The 20863-nt window shown below is 35.0% G+C and overlaps 4 protein-coding genes across 4 annotated transcripts; all 4 read right to left on the reverse strand.

Moving 5' to 3' along the window:
* Positions 1-2065: 2065 nt before the first annotated feature.
* On the reverse strand, positions 2066-7970 carry LOC136817057 (sulfotransferase 1B1-like). The gene is made up of 6 exons (XM_067073400.1): positions 7725-7970; positions 7357-7456; positions 6199-6367; positions 5350-5578; positions 4863-4996; positions 2066-2315 (listed from the first exon to the last, which is right to left on the reverse strand). Exons 1-6 carry the CDS (start codon positions 7927-7929, stop codon positions 2151-2153), a joined length of 1002 nt encoding a protein of 333 aa, XP_066929501.1. The 5' UTR covers positions 7930-7970; the 3' UTR covers positions 2066-2150.
* A 2494-nt stretch (positions 7971-10464) lies between these two features.
* Positions 10465-11690, reverse strand: LOC136817059 (solute carrier family 35 member G1-like). The gene has a single exon (XM_067073401.1). It carries the CDS (start codon positions 11656-11658, stop codon positions 10594-10596), a length of 1065 nt encoding a protein of 354 aa, XP_066929502.1. The 5' UTR covers positions 11659-11690; the 3' UTR covers positions 10465-10593.
* A 1624-nt stretch (positions 11691-13314) lies between these two features.
* LOC136817061 (uncharacterized) lies at positions 13315-14836 on the reverse strand. Its single transcript, XM_067073403.1, has one exon. The coding sequence runs from the start codon at positions 14762-14764 to the stop codon at positions 13412-13414; it is 1353 nt and encodes a 450-aa protein (XP_066929504.1). The 5' UTR covers positions 14765-14836; the 3' UTR covers positions 13315-13411.
* Positions 14837-15344: 508 nt separating this feature from the next.
* Positions 15345-20414, reverse strand: LOC136817062 (luciferin sulfotransferase-like). Its single transcript, XM_067073405.1, has 5 exons — positions 20164-20414; positions 18776-18875; positions 18181-18322; positions 16472-16834; positions 15345-15979 (listed from the first exon to the last, which is right to left on the reverse strand). Exons 1-5 carry the CDS (start codon positions 20366-20368, stop codon positions 15815-15817), a joined length of 975 nt encoding a protein of 324 aa, XP_066929506.1. The 5' UTR covers positions 20369-20414; the 3' UTR covers positions 15345-15814.
* Between the last annotated feature and the right edge of the window lie 449 nt (positions 20415-20863).

Consider the following 20863-nt stretch of genomic DNA (forward strand, 5'->3'; position numbering starts at 1 on the left):
ACACATTTGTTCAGATTTGGGAGCAGTGGTAGCCGTGGAATGTCTTTTTTTTACTTGACCTCAACCAAACCATTTTAAACTTATTAAAAAATGAAAACTTGAAAAATAGTTCAGGCTAACACATATGCTTATGTTATGCTTAGGAATTCTACAAATCTGAGCCTTCGTATGCTTATAAGCGTTATGCTTATAAAAAAAACATGTACTGAGCTATCGCTCTTCTATCTATTCCGGGGAAAGGTTTTAAAACACATCTTATTGCAGCATATTCAAGCGAAAACGGAGCCAACTGATGCAAAAATCTAAAGAGAGAAACCTTAATCTACACTACCACTTCATTGACTTTGACACCATATGGAGACAGGCTCTATGGAGAATGATGGCTCAAATTGGCGTCAATAAAACAGTAATTGAAGTGATCAATCAGCGTGCTGTTAACGTTGATGGAAAGTTGACCGATTGGTTTGAGCTGACAGTCGGTGTGAGACAAGGATGCTTGCTATCCCCAACACTCTGTTCAATCTATTCCTAGAATTCGTAATGGATGAGCTCCAAGACTTACAAGAGTCAGCCAGTTTCAATGACCATCTGTACATTGATGTTCGTTAGGCTGACGATACTACCTTTATCGCAGATGTCTTCGAGAAACTGCAGTTCTCAACGAGCCAACTTCAGGAGGACTGCTTGAAGTATGGCATGAAAATCAATGCTTCAAAATGCAAGGCTATAACGCCCAGTCCTAATCCCATTTCAATTGATAACAACAATGTTGAAACTGTTCAGGATTTCATCTTTCTGGGTTCAAATGTCCCCAGCACCTCAGCAGACGTTAAAAGGCGAATATCACTCGCAAATATTGCCTTTGGAAGACTAAAGCAGAAGATCTGGTCAAGGAGAGATGTCTCTATCGCTCTTAAAATTTGTTTGTACAAAGCGCTCATTCTCCTAATCGCCATCTACGGTGCAGAAACTTGGTCCCTGACAAAACTTGATGAAAACAAACTGTCACTTTTTGAGAACAACTGTCTCCGTACCATACTAGGGGTTAGACTTCTGGACCGTGTATCATTAATTCAGCTTCGGAAAAGAGCAAAGCTTTAGTCCACGTCATTAAGAAAAGACGCTTGTCATGGTTCGGCCATATCGCAAGACTACCAGAGGAAAGCCTTGTCAAAAGGCGTATGAAAAGAGAGCTCTAAAGCACAAGGAGGAGAGGTAGACCAGCGAAAATATGGCAAGATGTCGTTAGGGAAGGGAAGACACCGGCCTTCCGATAGCAACGGCAAATCGCACGTGACAGAGTCAGATGGCGAGAGAGTGGGCGAAGCCTCAACCAGAGGTGTGCATATAAGTCAAGTCAAGTCAAAAAATTAAATTTGAAGTAAATTATTCAAAGGTAAAATAGCTCATATGATTATAATATGTTCTCTATAAATCTGACTAAATAAAATATCATTTTCGGGTTAGTGGTTATAAGCTACATCTCTCCAAAAGTATGAAATATTTCTAATGATCAAATCTTGATCTTGGTGATGAGAATCGAAATTTTTAATAACACTCGTATTTATAAAATCATTATTCATAACATAGCTAAACAATAGATTGGGCTTTGATTGAAGAATTTTTTTAGAATCCAATGCCTTAGTGATAATGGTTAAATATTTCAACATCTTGGCATCATTTTCTCGCGAATTTTATATTAGGACATCCCACTTTGCGACTCTCTGGCCTCATTGAAATTATTCTACTGTCAATGTTCCTATAGCGTCTTAGTGAATTTCCAAAATCAACGACTTCGGCCTAAATATTTATGCTCTTTTACGACAATAATCAATGCATTCAATTAATTTTATGTACTTTTGTAAAAATGAGTCCTGTCGTGTGACTTAAAAGTGTTATACCAAATTTAAATCTGATTTCTAGGGTCATTTCATTACCATCAATTTTAGCCAAAGAATGGCAAGAATGGTTATAGGCCATACCCTAGCCCAGTATAACTACTCGAATTTGATACCCTCCGGCCTTAGGCCAACCCAAAAAGCCTGTCTAAGAAAACTCTTATTATACACCCTTAGATTCCAAAAAAAAAAATACAAAATTTAAGCATGAAACGAAAATATATATGTACATATGTATAAAAAAGACCTATGTTAAAGTTCGTAAGCAAATGACAATCCAGTGTCCTTGAGCCATTTTTCTTCCCACTTTTGAAACCTCTCAATTGTTTCTTCCTTTAGTTTATTTTTCCATCCTCCGGTTTTCCCTTTGTTGATGAGACTTCCTTTTTGCTCATTTTGCATTAATTTAATCACAGTCTGAAAAAAGAGATAATTTAATTGCATTTTTGTGCTTTAACTACCCTATAATAGAAGTGGGGGGCTCTGAGGGTACGGTGTATCGGCCAAAGATTACTTTAATATCGGTCAAAATCTTCCGACAAGTACCGGGATATTTCCGTCCAATACCAAAAGTAGTTAGCAATTAATTGTGGACCCCTCTATGTACAATATATTGTGAGCCCTATATAATTAATTGTGAGCACTTTCACAATATAATGGTGTCGCGGTAAATTAAGACCAGGGAGATTAAGACCTTAAAGTCCTGATTTCCCGGGAAATAAAGACCTTTTGGGTCCTAAATGCCCGGGAAATTAGGATTGGGGAGGGAAATTAGGACTCTATAAAAATGTTTTAATTCTATTTTCTTCAAAGAGATATTTCACGAAAAAGGCTTGAATAGAGGCGTTTTGTCCCTACAGTGGATAGAAAGAATGGATTTAGTAGCTCGATTAATTCTTATCTCATTGACATGGTGCAAATTCCATAGAAGTTATACCACTAAAAAAATGAATGGAATTCGTTCGAAAATATCCAAAACCAATAGTTTCCGCAAAATGAATTTTTTTTTCGATTTTATTTTTTGACCTCAATAATTATTTCCAGCAAAAATTTGACCCAATAAGTAAGCTATATTTGGTTTAATTTTTTTTTCTTTCTAAAATCTCTTTCCCTCAAAATTAGTTCCAATAATGTATAAATTTTGTCATGTGAGTCAAAATTTCTAGAATAATATTGGTAAATTCATGTGAAATGAAGAAGATTAAAGAATGATTTTTTATTCATATCTTTTATAACACAACGGTATATTTGTATGAATAAGCAAGTTCATCTCCCCATCACCCTTGAATTTACTAACAAACAAAACATTCGAAAATGTAGGAATTCCCTTTTAGTTAGCGAAGTCATTTTCCACCGGGAAAATAGGACTCTTCTACCTTTAAAAACGCTTTTTATTTCGAGTCTTATTTTACTACTTCGATCTAAATTTACCGGGAGATTACGACTCGTGAAGTCATAATATCCTGGGAAATCAGGACTTTGAAGTTCTAATCTCCCAGAGTCTTAATTTGCCGCTAAACCGGGTGCGCCAAAAATAAGTATACAGGTTCATCGAGGTATTGTGAGCTTTAGAATTTAAATTGTTTGTCAATTTTTATCGTATAGAGGAAGCTCTAACTTGGGTTTTGGGCTATCGTACATTGAATTTGAAAAAGTAGTTCAAAAGTTATCTAAAAAAAGCTGACTTTTTCTAATGTCGAAATTTCAAAATATCAGCAAAAACAGCGAGAAAATGTCTTTTAACAATCACGCTATTAAGAAGACAAAATGAATGATAAAAGCACAATTTCTTCTAATGGTAAGAGGTTTAATAGTTTGCCAACGGTTTCTCCATCTCCTTTTCACCTCATGAGCATTTCCAACATGAGCAAACTCAATGTAGACCCAAGTTTTTGAGCTTGAGTTCTTTTAATAGCAACTGTTAATCGAGGCATAGTGATCTGTTTTTCCAAAAGTTTTCTCACACAGCACACACATAATATTGAAACATCTCTTGAAGATTTCTAAAGCTTTTTTCAGCTTTTCCAAAAATATTATCTCACATGGGAATAGCTTGTTTTTCCATATTTTTGAATTTCCTAATGAGTTTTGATGGACACAGTTGTATTTTGTGGTATTTTTATGTCTAATCAACGGATTAGAATAGGTGGATTAAGAACTCATAGAAAACACTCCTCGTTAGGTTATCAAACTTTTTTACGAGTTTGCTAGCAATTAAAACTTGATAAGTTGTAAAAAATCATTACTTTCAACATTTTCATAGGTCATTACGTATCACGTGGTACATTTTAAATAAGAAAATGCACTTTTTTAGCCCTTTCTATCCAATGCAGAAATTAGCCAAATAATTTGAAATTTATTTTCCTAATTCTAAATACAGTCTTCTTTCACCAGTATGCAACCCATTCGTGACCCATCGATAGTTTCTTAGTTATAGACCATACGTTAATTTTCACTTATCTGAAGATTGCCATTGACAAAAGATTAAAAATTTACATTAAAACTGGTCTAGCGTTTGTTGATGCTAAAACTTAAGTGCAGGATTTAAAATATTTGCAAAATCATCAAAATTGATCGAATCATAGGACAAATTCGTTTTCGAAACTGTATAAATTGGAAAATTGTTCTTATAAAAACAATGAAAAAACTAAACGAGGAGTGCGCAGAGTCATTTACAGATTTTTCTTGTAACAATGAGAAGACAATGGATCTCTCTTGGGAGCAACGAGAGAAGTTAATCCACCTATTCTAATCCGTTGGTCTAATGAAGGTAAGTGGTAAGATAAGATTAAAAAAATGAAGAAAAATTTTAAATCCTAAAGCTCACAATATCTCGACAAACCTGTATACTTATTTTTGGCGCACCCGGTATATTGACAGAAAATCGTAATATATCAACATGAACATGATATCAACCGTCAATATTTTGTCATAGTCTACGCAGTAGTTGTGGATAATACTTACATCAACAGTACCAGTTCCGTTAACTGATGTGTTGACTTTCATGTTATCAAGAGATGTGTGCTCAATGAGCTTTTCTATTTGATCATCCGAATATTCCTTTGCATTAATGAACTTTGCCACTCGCTTAATAATACCTTAAAGAAATAAAAGTAAATGCTTTTTTGTTGGTGCAAGAAACTGGTGCAATCTACAGTATGAATTGAGGATTACTACAAATAAAGATAACTTGATTAATTGACTGCACTCTTTTTTCTATTTGAAGAACTTTATAAGAACAATATACACAGAAGAATTTAAGAATCAAATTTAGAATTGAATTGATAGCCCAATCTTTGCACTAAAAATAAGAGCCCATGATAGGAACAATTTGGGGCTAAAATTACCAAAAAAATAAGAACATACCAAGCCTCAACAAAAGCTTATTCTTATAAAAAGATTGCATATTGAAATATATGACTTAACAAGTGAATGAAAAAACAAGAAATACCAGCAATATCTTTTTGCATTTCTTCATAATGTACAATAAGTAGATTAGGATTTTCACATTGCTTCCAATAACTCAAAATGTGAGTGAAGAAAGGAGCGTAAAAAGGTCCGATGTCTTTGAGCATGATGTCAGCAATCAATTCCACATCTCCAGTGAAATTTTCAGTCAAGTAAAAGTGATTTAGAAGAGATACACAAACATCTCGGGGGTTTCGTACCACACAAATCATCTAAAAACAGTTGAAAAATTACCCACGAGACTGCAAACAGACTTTCTTACAAGAATTTATAGTTCAACTTTCCTGAATTTATATGGAGAATTTATCCTTGAATTAGACAATGTTTTTAAGTTACTAATTCGGCTCTCTCTAATTTTGAATGTCAACATTATGCATCATTGTAAAAATCATGAAAAACCAGCTCGCCAGTTCCAGAGAAAAGGACAGAAACAAAATGGGCTAGTTTTACACTTTAAAATATGTCCAAAAAAAATATTTTCCAGATTTTTCCTAACTTTGCAAATTCAGAAAATCTGCAATTTTGTTGTCTCTCACAGACCCAGTGGGACCCCTAACCCACTAAAAAATTTGGCGATAAAATCATCCCCGGTGGGGAAAATACCCAAAATTATCTCAACTCAATTGTGGAATTTCCTAACAATATCATCCCCATCAGAAATAGAATTGGAGAAATTGCATTCCAAAATCATCCCACTGGCTTTTTTAATCTGAAAACAATAGATTCCATTCTCATTGACATAGGAATTTAGATGCAAATCTTCATTCCCATACTGAGTGAAAGGTTTCACTGGGTCACTGATACAGGGTATCTGGTCCTCTATCAGAATTACCTTAGCACCTGTTTCATGAATCTTGGGAGGTAACATGTCGTAGCTGAGATGAGTTTTTATTGTTCGTGGTCGAGGGGTGTGATCAACTAATTCAGATCCTGCTTTGCAAGGTTTACCGAGAGCTTTGTAAATTTGTTCTGTCTGATCGGCCATTGTCACTGATGAAAAGCTTTATATGAATAAAATAATTTGGTTTACAGCATGACTACAGTCTACATGTTCTTTTATATAAGAACAAGGTATATAAGAACATAGGGCTTCAAGGCCAAAACTTTAAGAACAATGAAAGACTCTAGAACATGCAATTTCTTAGGAAATTACACCAAAATACACAATAAATGCTGAAAAAAGAACATTGTAAGAACATTTTTAGTCTTAAAAACTTAAAAGGTTTAAAAAATTCTTGACGTTCTTTTGAACGCTTATAAGCATGTCCAGGTTCAAATCTTGGAAAAACTTAAGCATTGCCTATATGTGCTGAGCCTTAGTTTACAAAATTTCGAAGCATTTGATCTCCCAAATTACAAAAAACATGCATAATGTGTACTTTAAAGGGATTAAATTTCGCGAGATTAAATTTCGCGAGATGAAATTTCGCGTGGTCAAAAATTCGCGAAATTTTTTGGATTGAATTTCGCGAATGAGCAGTTCGAAAAATTTCGCATAGGTTTAATTTCGCAAATGGCCGATTCCAAAAATTTCGCATGGATCTAATTTCGTGAATTGATGATTGTTAAGAAAAAATGACGATTTTTAGTTCTATTTGGACATGAATTTTTCAAACACTTTTCTTCATAAACTAAATAAAGTTAATAAACTAAAATAAGCCAAAAATAGGCAAATATAAAAAAATACCAAGGTGGATTTAATTTCGCGAATCAGTGATTCCAAACATTACGCGTGGATTTAATTTCGCGAATGAGCGATTAAACGATTTCGCGAGTTTTAATTTTGCGAAAATTCGCGAAATCACGAAATTTTATCTCGCGAAAATTAATCCGATTAAAGTATATTATTGCACCATTACATAAACATAGTATAAGCATATTCGAGGCTCAAAAATTTATTTTGCTAAGCATAACGAGGCTGGCAAAAATTTACCCTATGCTTATTAAAAAACGTGTAGTTCGAGAGAAATGAGGATAAAGTATAAATTACTCAAAAAATGGAACTCTGAGGGTGAGACTAGATGATTTGGCTTTCTCAAAATCCATTCCATTTCTTAAACAATAAACAATTTCTTGCATCCAATGTGTGCCTGTAGAATTAAAAAAAAATCAAGTGAAAAGAAAGATAAATGGTTAGTCCTAATGTTACTAGTTAAAACAAAAACAAATGAAATTTGATTGCCAAAACTCTTCAGCTCTTGATGACTGTGAATGTCTTTTCAGCAGGACATTTTGACCATTCATAAGTGAAAAGCCAAGGAGTTTGGTCTCGTTTTAATAGACTTTGTTCTCCAGCAAATTGATTTTGAATTTTATAACCGTCAATCCATCAAGGATCCATCAGCATTGTTATCATACCTGATTTCGGGAAAGTGCAAATCCAAACATCATCTTCATAAACTTCAGATTCTTGAAACGATTTATGTTGGTTCAAATACAAAGCAGAAGGGAAGATCTGATGATAAGGTTCCAGCATGATCAACGGATGTTCCTTGAAAGTGTAACATTGACTGTTGAATTTTTGTAATTTTCCATCATCTATTGGCATCTCTTTCAATTCCATAACTTTTTCTTACATTACTGAGAGATAAAAAATGTACCTTAAGGCAAGAAATTTTAACGAGAAGAAATTTTTTCGAAGCGATTCGAAGCTTCAAAAATAAAAATTTCGCGGAATTTAATTTCGCGGTTTTCAAAAATATTCATGATATTCATGACGTAATGTTTTCTACGGAAATACCCCGGTTTTAGCCAGTGGTGGCAAAGCTAGATAAAGGTTGTCACTACTGGCAAAAACCGGGGTCTTTCATCCGTAGAAAACATTACGTCATTAATATCATGAATATTTTTGTGTTGTAAAATCCTTCATCTTTAGCACATATATAAAGAAAGGCACAAAATGCAATATCTTGAAAAGTTTTGCTTAAAATGTTGCGATTCTTTTTTAGAAAATTTTTATTTTGAATAGGTGATATTGTGACAATGCTTTCAATAAAGGTATGATTATGACGATTTAAAAGCATGACGGGATTTTGGTCTCTTTGTCGGATTTTTTCATCCCGCAATTGCAGAATTGGCGGTAACGCGCATAGACATTAAAGAGAGAATAAACTTGCTATTGTTGGTTGACTGTCCATCTATTTATGTCGTTGCTCAGAGTTTCATGGCTCCCGTGCTCCGTGTAAAAAAGTCAAGTTTTGAGTATGAAAAAGTTCTTTTATTTTATGCAGTTACTTTTATTATATGGTGGATGATAAATAAATGACAATTTGATTAACACTTTTCCTTTTTTATGGAATTGAAAATACTTTTGGGAAAAGAGAAATCATTATGTTATTTTCAAAAGGGACATTTAAGTAATGTTTGCACTCTGATGATTAAGCATAAGGGAGCGGTCATAAAGTATCTACTAGAGGGGGGTGGAGGATATTTTGAAAAATCCAAAAAAAATTTCGCACCCCCCCCCCTAAACCCTCGAAAAAAATTTCGAACCCCCCCCTCATAAGGCCCAATATTTTTTCGCACCCCCCCCCCATACTAAGAAAATTTTTACGCGAAAAAGAATTCATCCAGATGCGGTACAAAGAGTATTATTTGTTCGTATGACAGTTTTTTATGTCAAAAGATAGTTTAGCCCTGTTAAGTTAAAGTATAACAGGGTTAAGACAAGAATCATCAAGTGGTTTTCTCTGAGCTTCTGTAAAATGTGGAAAAAAATACGGCTTATTTTCCCCAGTAGTGACCTGGCTTAATTTTCTGGGGGTGCAAACTATGAAATTGGCGCCCCTGGTATTTTTTGTCCTTACTTGCGCCCTCCATTATCAAGTGAAAATATTAAACTGTAAGAGCAGTATGGTTGAAAGTAACGCCCGGAATCTTTGAGTCAAGAAACTTGGAATTTGCTTTTTGTAATTTGAAATGTTAAGGTGTTTTGACATTAGCAGAAGATGCTAAGGAGGCGCAACCATGGTTTGCGCCGACGGGCGAAAATTTCAATATTTTTCACCACCATTTTAGCTAAAAGACACTTTGTTTTGACAAATTTCTTTTAAGAAGTACTTTTTCAAACCACTCTGATGAGCTGCGAGAGCCACTAATCTGCGTCCCACACCTAGCTCAATGTTACAAACCAAAAGGGGAAGGCGATGATGCCCAAATAATGGCAATATGAAATGTACATATATCCAAGATAAATTGTTGTCGGCCGCAAGGCCGAAAAATTTTTGAAATCTTCAAACGTAAAACTATGAAATTAGACTTCCTACATTTTCTCTTGAGTTTCCCAAAAAAAATTGGAACCCCCCTCTAAACCCTCAAAAAAAATTTGGAACCCCCCCCCCTAGACCCTCGAAAAAAAATTCGAACCCCCCCCCCTAGAATCCTCCACCCCCCCCCCCCTAGTAGATACTTTATGACCGCTCCCTAAATTTGATTGAAATCATATGGCATGCAGTTGACCGCTTTATACCTTTATGAGACGCATTGTATTGTATATACAGCAGATATATAGAGATTACCAAATCTCTTCTAAAATAGGTATTAAGACAAAAGAACAGTCTTTCGGTTATCTTTCGTAGAATAAGAAGAACTCTGTTTACAATGAGGTTAGACCGAATCGTCAATAATACACAAAGGCAAATCCACGGCTTTTTTCAGTTTTTTTCTTTTGCGCCAAATTGGTATCGTCTACACCGTAAACATCTCCGCCACTGCTTACTCCACCCGAATTTATCACGCCTCTCCTAAACTATTCCCTTTTTTAGTGATCTTGTGTAGACATAGGATCGTTATCGGTAAAAGATTTGTCCGAGGGGTAAATCACTCGAAAAAATCTCGTACACTTTTCCAAAAATTCCCATAAAAAATCCCAAAAAATCCCGAAAATCCCAAAAAATGGTAGTTTTTACTATCTTGGTGACATGGCAGTTTGGAGACACGAGAAATGAGGGGAATTAAGGGGGGGAAGCTGTTTATGGCATTTAACTTGCACAGTGGTGGATCAATTTTTGATAAATAAAGACAATCTAAAAGAACTATTTATAAAAGAGAACTGCTGCGATATCTGGTCTCTATCTGGTCTGATATGAAACATGTTCAAAAATGTTAAATATCTATCGATCGATCCCTAGGACTATCGTACTGTGGATGCGACATAGGGTGTATAAGTAGGTCACGAAATGACAGGAAAAAGGATATAGAGAGATTGAAACGCTTGCAAGTAAAACATCTAAGTATTTTCCACACTTTTCGCATCTTTGTGAATCTTGCTGTTTCTTTTACAACAGTCTATTTTATTCTCAAAGTCAAATATTCTGTTCAGCATAACTAATGTTGAACACAACACCACTGTTATGATTCCGATCCATGAATAAGGATTTGGAGCCTCGTGTGCAAGCCACAAATCATAACAATAAGCAAACAGAATTTCTGTTGATGCCACGAAAGCCACAATACTAACGTGTTCATGTTTCAAAGCAATTACACTAAACAAATTACCAAGAAATCCAGATATTCCAATAACGATTAATATCAACCAACTTGATAGTGGCAATTCAGTTGTGATCAAATAGTCTTGCTGAATTAACATCGTCAATGGTGACAGAACCAACATAGCAATACTTGGATACAGGACAAACAATTTATAGTCCATAGTTTTCATCATTAGAATTCTACTTACAGTCTTGAATGTACACCGAAGTAAAACACCAGCAAAAGCAGACGCTGCACCAAGTAAATATCGCTCCACAGAGCTAGTATAGCCTTTGATATAATTGGTTTTGACAGGAAAGATGATATTCGGAACCATAACAATAACGATACCAACAAATGTAAGAAGGCCCAAAATACCATTTAACATGCTACACTTTTCTTTAAGGAATACGAATCCAAATAAAAATGCAACAGCAGGGGTAGTCGATTCAATGATACATACGGTGCCTACGCTAACACCTTTTAATGCAGTAAAACAAAATATAGAGGCTGTAGCTTTTATACATCCAGACAGAAATAGTGGTAATAAATCGTTTGGGTTTTGAAAAGGGAATGTTTTAGTAAAGGCCATCACTACACCAATCATTATCAGTTGCACAAATCCACGAATGAAGGTTAATTGTGGACCAGACAACTGGACTGTAGGATTCTTTGTGAATACATACCTTGCACAGCAAGAAAGGAAATTAAAGAAAAAAGCTGTCAAAAATGCTGACGTAATACCAACTACACGATCAAATTTTTCGGGTTTCGAAGTTTCACCATTTTTTTGATTTTTATTTTTCATGTTGATAGTCGCCATTTTGGTTATTTTTTTCTTTCCATATTTTTACTCTAAAAATATAAAAAGGTAGGTTTTAAAAAAGCAAAGCGCTAATACAAAGAAAAAAGTAGTTTCTTCCAGGGTGCACTAGTCTGAATCACTGCTTCAAGAATGCTAAGCTTGCAAAAACATTCAGTTAATCAAACCAAGTATCAAAACAAAAGAACGCGCGTTAATTTCTCGATTTTACATTAGATGGTTTCTTTTTTAAATTAGATTTTAACGACCCAAAAGTTTTGACTTCAAAATGTTGAGTATAAGAATTGGAATGAATCGTTTGCTTTTTTTAATGGACTTAATCTTAATGGCTTTCTTCGCAGACTTTCTCGATCATGGATTCTGCAATAATTTTGTTTCCTGAAGTCGTAATAGCGTTAAATCTAACTAAAGTACTTAAAAATTTCAAATGTCGGAATAAGAGATTGATCAGAGTTTTTTGTTTCCCCGATTAAACCCGTGAAGGGACTTGGAATACGGCTTACGTTGGGTAGGAAAATCAAAACCCGGACCGGCTTGATTGCGGGAAAGAATTTAACGGAAACACTTTCAAGATCAGACCAATGATTTTCATTTTAGTCTTTTTACGTGGCTACGCCTATACCTTAAGGGAACTAATTTTCGCTGGAACTAATCTTCACGGTCGAAAAAAAAATTGAAAAAATTGCATTTCGCATTTGCCCTTTTTTAGACAAATTTCTTTCATCTTCCCAGGTATTTTTCAATTCTTTTGATAAAATTGTATTTCGCGGGTTCAAATTTTCGCAATTTAAACAAATCTGTTTAAAGTGAAGTCAGAAAAATAAATTTGAATTTTATTTCTGCATAATGCTTTTATTTCAAGGTTATATCACCTATAGAGTTAAGAATCCTTATAAAACTTGCATAGATTTTGCATATTTTCCTTAGCAAAACTCACTACGGCAAATTCGTGCTGCACATTTCTGCATACAATTCAAGATGATGGTGGATATGAACAGAAGAGAGGTCTATTGTGTTTTAGCTCTAGTTTAGACGGTCGACTTTATGCCTTGCCTCCGTTCATTTCAAACGAAAGTCGGCAGAAAGTCGACGTCTAAAGCCAATGTAATGACATCTTTTGACGTCAATACAATGGACTTCTTTCAACCTTTTCCAAGCAAAGATTTTAACTGCCGACTTTTTGTCGATTTTCTGCCTTCGCTCAGATCGAACGGAGACAAGGCAGAAAGTCAACCGTCTAAACTAAATTAGAGCTTAGTATCCTTTAATCAATTTCTATAGTGGTATGTTTGGAAAAAACCTGTGGAGACCGACCGGCCTTTATAGTCATTTCAAATCAACTGATGATCGTGAATAACATGAAACTACTAGTATTGCTGAGAAAATTTAAAAACAATTCTTTTATATTCATGAATTACAAATTCTATATCAATATAAAGTAAGATATGTTAAATTATTGACCATACTTTTGAAATTATATCATTTTACGAACAACCGAGGTTCACTTTCGGATTGAGTTGTTTCACTAATTTTGACGTCATATTTCCTCTAATATTTACTCCTGAGATAACAATAATAATAATAATGATATATTTCTGGCATTTCCAAAATTTACATTTGGCTCTTCACCTGAAAAGAATTAAATTAAAAAGATTAAATTAATAAATTAGATTAACAATAAATGATAAATGAATATGAAGATAAGAATATTTCTAGGATTTTATAAAGTTTTTCATCATAAGGCGCCTTCTTGTTATTTTATTTCAGGTGCAAGAACATGGCCAATTCGTTTATTCAATTTGATGTTACCAGAATTTAAGCCTTGCAATAATTGGTCATCGAATTTGATGTTAACTTCCCCTCTAAAAACTAACAGGAAGTTCGATCCTCCATAATGAAACATTCCGATTTCGTGACCCTTTTTCACGCGATCTCCAACTTTTACTGTCATTTCAACTGTTGATACTTCAGTCATTCCAACTGCTATAAACGCAATCAAACCAATATTTGGATTGTCGGCTTTGATATAAAAGATTCCTCTTGTTGCGACATGCGCTAAGTATGGTAGTACGTCTCTCAAGATTGGATATCCACCTTCTATGTACGGTTGTGAAAAATAACTTCCTTCAACCAAATCGAGATGGTGGATAATGCCATTAACAGGGCTATGAAATCTATGATAATTGGTAGCGCATAATAAGCCCTGATAAATTGTTCCCCCATTAAAAGCAGCTGCCAATGGGTTCTTATTCAAGACGAACTCCATAGAATAATTTTGTTCCTTTATCCAAAATTGATCATACTTTTTGACGTTCCATTTAACTTTGTAAGGGGTTGCTTCGCATGGATTAACAATTATGCAATCATCTTCTTCATCATCCACTGATCTTGCTCCATCTTTAAACTTGCGAACAAAAAAATCGTCCCAAGAAGTGAAACCCCAAAAAGGCTTTGATGGATCGCAGACATATGTTTCATTGAAATTCGGCATGGCTTCTAGGGCTTTAATGCTGAACCAACCTTTAGGTGCATCAGTTAATACGTAACAAGAAGATTTGCTTGTTAAGTACTTACCCCATTCAATCAAAATTTCCTTCATCAAAGCATTCACTTTTTCATGCAAAAAACAGGTATTTCCAACTGGTGTTGCTATTGGGCTACTGAAAATACAATACAGTGGTGCAGTGATTGGATTTTCATGATCAAATTCAATAGCTTCATTTATACATTCGTTGATAACAATTAATGCCTCTTGCCAGGACTGGATGCACAGTTTTCCTGGTGGTAGATGAACTGTTTGTTGTTCATACATGTGATGAAAAAACATGTGTATGATTGGATCCGTTTGAATTGCTAATAGAAGTTCAGTAATTGATGGATGGAAACCACATTCTTTTGCTGCGACTTTGATATCATCATCTGTCATCTTTTCCATACTTTCTGTCATAGTCTTCTCCACTGGAAAGTACTTATTCATTACGTCGAAACTTTTTTGGTGAGTTTGTTTCAATTTTCGTAACTTTTGGTGTATCCATTGATGGAAATTTTTCTGATTTTGTGGCTGATATTTGATTGCTTGCCATCTTTCCTCTCCATTGGTAGACATGATCAAAAGTTTTTCTAATCTTTTTATGCAATTTTACTTTTCACTAAAATGAAATTATTCATAAAAGTGAGAACTGGAAAAAACTTTTTCCTTAAAATACCTTTGGGAAAGAGTCTCGTGTTAATAAAGAGAGTGTGTCACAAAATTTGCTTAACCCTTCGCAAGTATTTTCCCTGAAGGAAATTTTTTGATAACTTTTGATTAGATTAATAATTTTTCATAAAATTTTCACAGTGTGTTTATAATATGTATTGGCACCTGCTATCAAAATTTTGTCATCAATGATGACGTCACCACCATCGGTGACGTCATCAAATTTTGCCACTGCTCAAAATAATAAATAATGAATATCACTTTGAAATTTTGAGCTCAAATTTTGTATGAGAGGTCCCCTCAAAAAAAGGTTCAGGGGCATGTGGTAAAATTTTTGCCACAGTGGCAAAGTTTGTTGCCACAATGAAAAATATTGAGGTTGAAATTGCAGATTTTTGCTACTCAAGTGCAAAAATGCATTCACTGACTCTTCGCATAGACTGTGAAAAAACTGGCTGTAAGTGAAAAAATTGAATTTTTCTGAAAGTTAAAAGGTTCATGAAGTTGGAAAGCTGTTAATATTTTTTCTGGACCCCTAGAGGTTACAAAAACACTAAAAGAAGTTTAAATTTAAAAAAAAAGTTTTTTGACAATTTTTTAACACTTTCGTAACAATTTCGCGCAAATCAACCTGCTAATAATAATATATTAAAGTTTATCGCGAGGGTCAAATCACTCGAAAAAAATGGTCTTGACTTTTTTCACTTTCACTTTTATTTCGACTATTTCACGCCCACAGCCCTTCTTGGGCACCGAAAATAACCTGCCCAAGTCTTTCAAAAAACGCCCACCGCCCTAAAATTGATACAGCGCAGTGCTAAACTATATCCACGTTTTTCAGTAAAATAAAAAAAATGGTGAATGGCTCTGGGGTACGAGATTGACGGATTCAAAAATAAAGGATTTTGGTCTCCCTACACAAACGTTGTAATAAAAAAGAATTTGACTGAATACACTTCAAACTTCATAAACAAATTTAAGATCAGTATCTTTCAACCATTTCTCTTCCCACTGTTCAAATCGTTGAACCATTTCATCGGTTAGATATTCTTTCCACGTTCCACTTTTACCTTTGTTAATAAATTTGCCAGCATAACCATTGTTCATCGCTTTTTTCCTTTCCTAAAAGTATATGGAAGATTTGTGGAATGACTACAACTATGCGAGATTAGTTTCGAAATTAAACCTTTTCAACCGTGATTATGCGGTCAGGGGTCGTTTGTATCCGAACGGGAAAAAGATCGGCTTTTTTGAGAACATAATTTGCGTTTAGACCAAGTGGGCTTTTCTAGAAAAAAACTACACACTCCCTGCTGCGAAGGTCCAGTTCTGTTACAGGAGGTAGGGTTTGAAATGAGGTAGAATTCCAAATAGGGGTCTACAAAAATCCGTCAAAAAATAAGCAGAATTCCATTGAGGTAGTGCTTCAAATTCTGTAAAAATCCGGAATCCCAGAGAGGTTTGACTGGAAATTTAAGGGGGGTTACAGTATTTCCAGTTGGAATTCTAATGAGAGGTCACAAAAGGCTGGAACTCCTAAACAGGGGTTGTAGAGTTTTTTTCTGGAAAAGCCCGGTATGACTCCTAAAACAAGAATCAACAAAATTAACCTACCTCAAAAGATTCGTCCTTGTTAACCATAGGATTAGCCTTCATTTTTTCAAAAGATACATGGTCACACAATTTCAGTACATCTTCATCTGATATTGTAACTTCTAGGAAGCTGGCAATTCTTTTAATAACTTTTGGTAAATCTGCTTGCATCTCTTCATACCTTGTAATCAACAAATTTGGTAGCTCTGATTTCTTGTTCCAATAACTTAAAACATGTTTGAAATAAGGACCCCAATGCGGTCCTAAATCTTTTAAGAATAAATCAAGCAGTGTTTGCAAATCTCCTTCATACCCATGTAATATTCGCAAATGGTTGAGATAAGATATGATTACATCTCTTGGATTTCGAATAACGTAGATCATCTAAAGGTAGAAATCAGTAAGAATTAAAAAGGTAAAGCTCCTGGGAGTACTTAGACAAAAATAGGTGTTGGAACGTGCGGACGGTGAAGGTAGGCTTTTTCACCTTCCAAAGTCTCTAAGGGTTACAAAAATAACATAAAGCCGAAAAAGTCTCTCTGAGGGTCGATGTTTTCACATTTCATAGTCTCTCTAAGGATGCGAAAAGCACGAAAACTTGAAAGTCTCACTAAGGTCAATAAAATTTTCGAAAATAGTTTCTAAGGGTCACTTTTTCACCAATTTTGTCTCTCCAAGGTTCACTTTTTCACCAAAATTTAGTTTCTCTAAGTGCTGGTTTTCGGTCTGCATATACCCGATTCTCCAGCCCTAATACAGGGGGTAAAATGCGCCAACTCTTAGGATTCGTCACAGACGATGCAATATATACCCCTTTGTTCTTTTTCAAATAGTAACCCATCAGAAATATTTTTCGCCTTGGGTCTACGAATAAAAACTTGGAAAAACCCAAAGAAACTGATATCGCAGGCTAAACCCCTGAAACTTGATGATAAATTTAATACAAGTCAGTAGATACCCCTTAAAACACACACACCCTCAAAAGCAACAATACTAGTATGCTTAATCTACCAAATTGGCCCAAAACCACAAAATTAAGTTCCCGCAAAAGTTTTCAAACGCAAAAAACAAAGATCGAATTATATACAGAACGGCTCTAATTTTCTTTCAAGTCAGAAATCCGCAAAATTAAGTTCCGCAAAAAATCTAAAAACTATGCACCCGCAAAAAATAGTTCCCTTTTAAGGTAATCAAAGGCTCTATTTGTGTCTCAACCTAAACTCGAGAAAGTCGATCGGAAATTGGCGTCAAAATGCAGCTGACGTTACTTCCTCCAAGACCCGGGGGGGGGTACTACCCTTGTCGACCGACGGGGGTGCTCCGCTGAGGTTCGAAAAATAGACCCTACGTGGGACTCGAAATTTGCGAAAAAAGTGACCCTGAATGGGACTGAAATTCCAAAATTTTCTCTAATTTTCTACTTTTTCCCCAAATTTTCCAAAAATAGGCACCCTACGAGGGACTGATTTTTCTATTTTGGTGTTTTTGCGACCCTACCTGGGACTCGTGGAGGTCAAAAAAGGTACCCTGACCAGCGGAGCATCCCCGTAACCCATCTTGCCCTAGTACCCCCCCCCTCCCCCCCGGGCTCCAAGATATTAACAGTATAGTATCCTGCATATCAATATCAAGACTTTTACCCAGCCTGATCTAATTGCCTAGTTTTTGTTATACATTTTTCTACGTCACATTTTCAGTATTGTTTTAACAAATAAACAAATCGAACATACCTTGATTTTTTTCTCTAGTAAATCTCTCGGTAACATATCGTACATTAGATGAGTGTGCACAATTCTTGGTCTTTCCATATTCTTTACAAATTCAAATGAGCTGACTTGTGGATCAACGTAGTCGTTAGCAAAGAAGTCATCACTAGAAAGACAAAAATTTCTAATGAGGATTTTAGACCGCAAGTTGGGGGGATGAGCTGGAGTTTTTACAAGATACTTCACTAATTGGTCATTTAAAGTGATAGAGATGACGCGTTCTTTAGAAAAAAAAGTAACAAGATTCTTTTATTACATCTTAACGACCAACCAAATCAAATAAGAGCTTGTAAAAACTCCAGCTGTCCCAAGTTGGGACCGCATCCAAACCTAGTTTGCCTTGTCGAGAAGAAGCTCAATGTGGGTTACTCACTGGCCGACTTTATGGTGTCTAAGCATGGTGATTTAAAACGCCATTCGCCAAACCTATTTTGAGTGGTCTATTGGTTTTCAGAAGTACCACATTAAAACTAATTCACAACATATTCATGTTTAAGAGCATAAAGTTAACTAAACTTAAACTTAACTTAAAAATATAAATCTTATTAATTTGACATACCATAACATTGGAATTCGGACGTTCAAATTTGTCGACAAGGCTTTTTCAAGGTCCATGTTGTTTTTTAAGCACCATACTATTTCCTGAGTCCATCTTGTACCTAGAATAAGAATATCACGTATTACGTGTGAATCCCGGAGGAGGGGGGAGGTACTAGGGTTAGGGGATGTCGGGTATGTGCAAACCCTTAGCGAGACTGAATTTTGCTGAAAAGGTGATCCTTAGAGAGAATAAATTGCTAAAAAGGTGACCCTTAGAGAGACTGTTTTACAAAAACTTTCTTCGATTTTCAAAGACTTTCTTCGATTGTGGAAAAATTTTCTTCGATTTTTGAAAAAAATGTCCTACTTTTTTGCTTTTCGCCATTTTCTGACTCGGTAATGTGAAAAAACCTGACCCTTAGAGATACTGTTTTTGACTTTTTGTTGTTTTGGTAACCCTTAGAGAGACTGGAAGGGAAGGTGATAACCCGACCCAAACAATTAGAATTTGAATTCCTCCACATATTAAAAGCCATCAATCGAATTATTCGATTGCTGGTCGAAGTCAATCGAAGTCAACCGAATGATTGGTATTCGATTGTCCGAACCAATCGAACTGCAATCGAATTTACATTTTTCTATTCTTGATTGATTCGATTAATTCAATTGAATTCGATTGATATTCCCTCGGGAAATAAGACTTTATCTGAAATAAGTATAACCGAACTTGATCGAACGACAATTTAAACCTATCGATTACCGATTGAAGTCGATCAAACAGCTTTCTAAGTCGACGACATATCCCTCAAGCATCAGTCGAAGTTATAAGATATCAATCGAAGTTGATCGAATATCAATCGAAGTTGATCGAATAACAATCAAATTCCAATCGAAGTTACATTTTTTTCGACTACGGTTGCTCTTCAATTGGCCGAATTAATCGAACTTAATCAGCTGATTGATTCGATTGATTCGATTGCCAATCAAGGTTCAATTCACTTCGATTGACCCCTGGTAAAAGCAAGACATTCCCCATACCCATTGGTACTTAGCTCCTTCATGCTATCCCCGGTGGCTAAAAAATTCTTACCAGGTAGCTAACTATTTTTTATTCTTCAGAATTTAGCCTATAAACCTTTCTATAAAACTTTAATTTAAGCTCATGTAGTTCGAAATATCACATACTAGTTCGTAAAACAATTAACTAACAATAAAATAAAAGTCAACCTGGAAACATTTTTTTATAAAGAAAACTGACCAAACAAAGTAAAATTCAGCTAATCCAAAACTCATTCAGTACCCAGCTGGCACACAACACTGTTTCAATGTCCATCTAAAGTTCATAACTTCCATATAACGTCGAAAGGACGCCGTGTGCCAGCTGGGTAGATATTAGTAGTAGCTTACCAGATTTTGGATGGCTTGTAATCCATACATCGTCTTCATAGCAGGTAACATTTTGAATCTTCTGATGAAAATTAGCTACATATCCCTCTCTGAAAATTTGCCCATACGGTTTTGCAATGACTAAATGTTCGTTCTTCCAGGAATGCGATTCGTTACAAAATTTTTTGGCATCTTTGTCTTTGATCAACTCTTCGATAACCTCCATTATCTTAATTTATTTTACTATAACAGAGAAAATGATTATAAAATATATGAGTGAAAACAAAATTAATATTTCAGATGAGTTCAAATTGTTCAGATTTCGGATTGTCTAAAATCACTGATCGTTAACCAACAACCCCGTATAAAGATTAACAGCAAAACCATGGCGTTCAGATAAATGTAATCTTAACTAACTCGAAATTAAGTGAATAATATACACCTTTTGAAAAAAATAAACATTAAAACATTAGAAATAAAAAAATTAAACAACAAAAAACCGTTATGGCTTTTTTTGGGTGGGATGATTTGAGAATAAGAATCTTCGAGTGGTATTAAATTCTGCACTTCCACCAAATCAGATGGTTGTTAATTTTGTCCCTGTATCAAGTGGTGTCAACCTAGCAATAGTTCCCTCCTGAATACTGCTAGCTGTTTAGAAAGTAAAAGCGGGAGTAAAAGGGAGTTCATAGTTAAATTTATGTAATAAAATTTTAGTAAA

This window comes from Clytia hemisphaerica, unplaced genomic scaffold (assembly GCF_902728285.1).
Source record: "Clytia hemisphaerica strain Z4C2 unplaced genomic scaffold, Clytia hemisphaerica genome assembly, whole genome shotgun sequence".
In the NCBI taxonomy this organism is placed as follows: Eukaryota; Metazoa; Cnidaria; class Hydrozoa; order Leptothecata; family Clytiidae; genus Clytia; species Clytia hemisphaerica.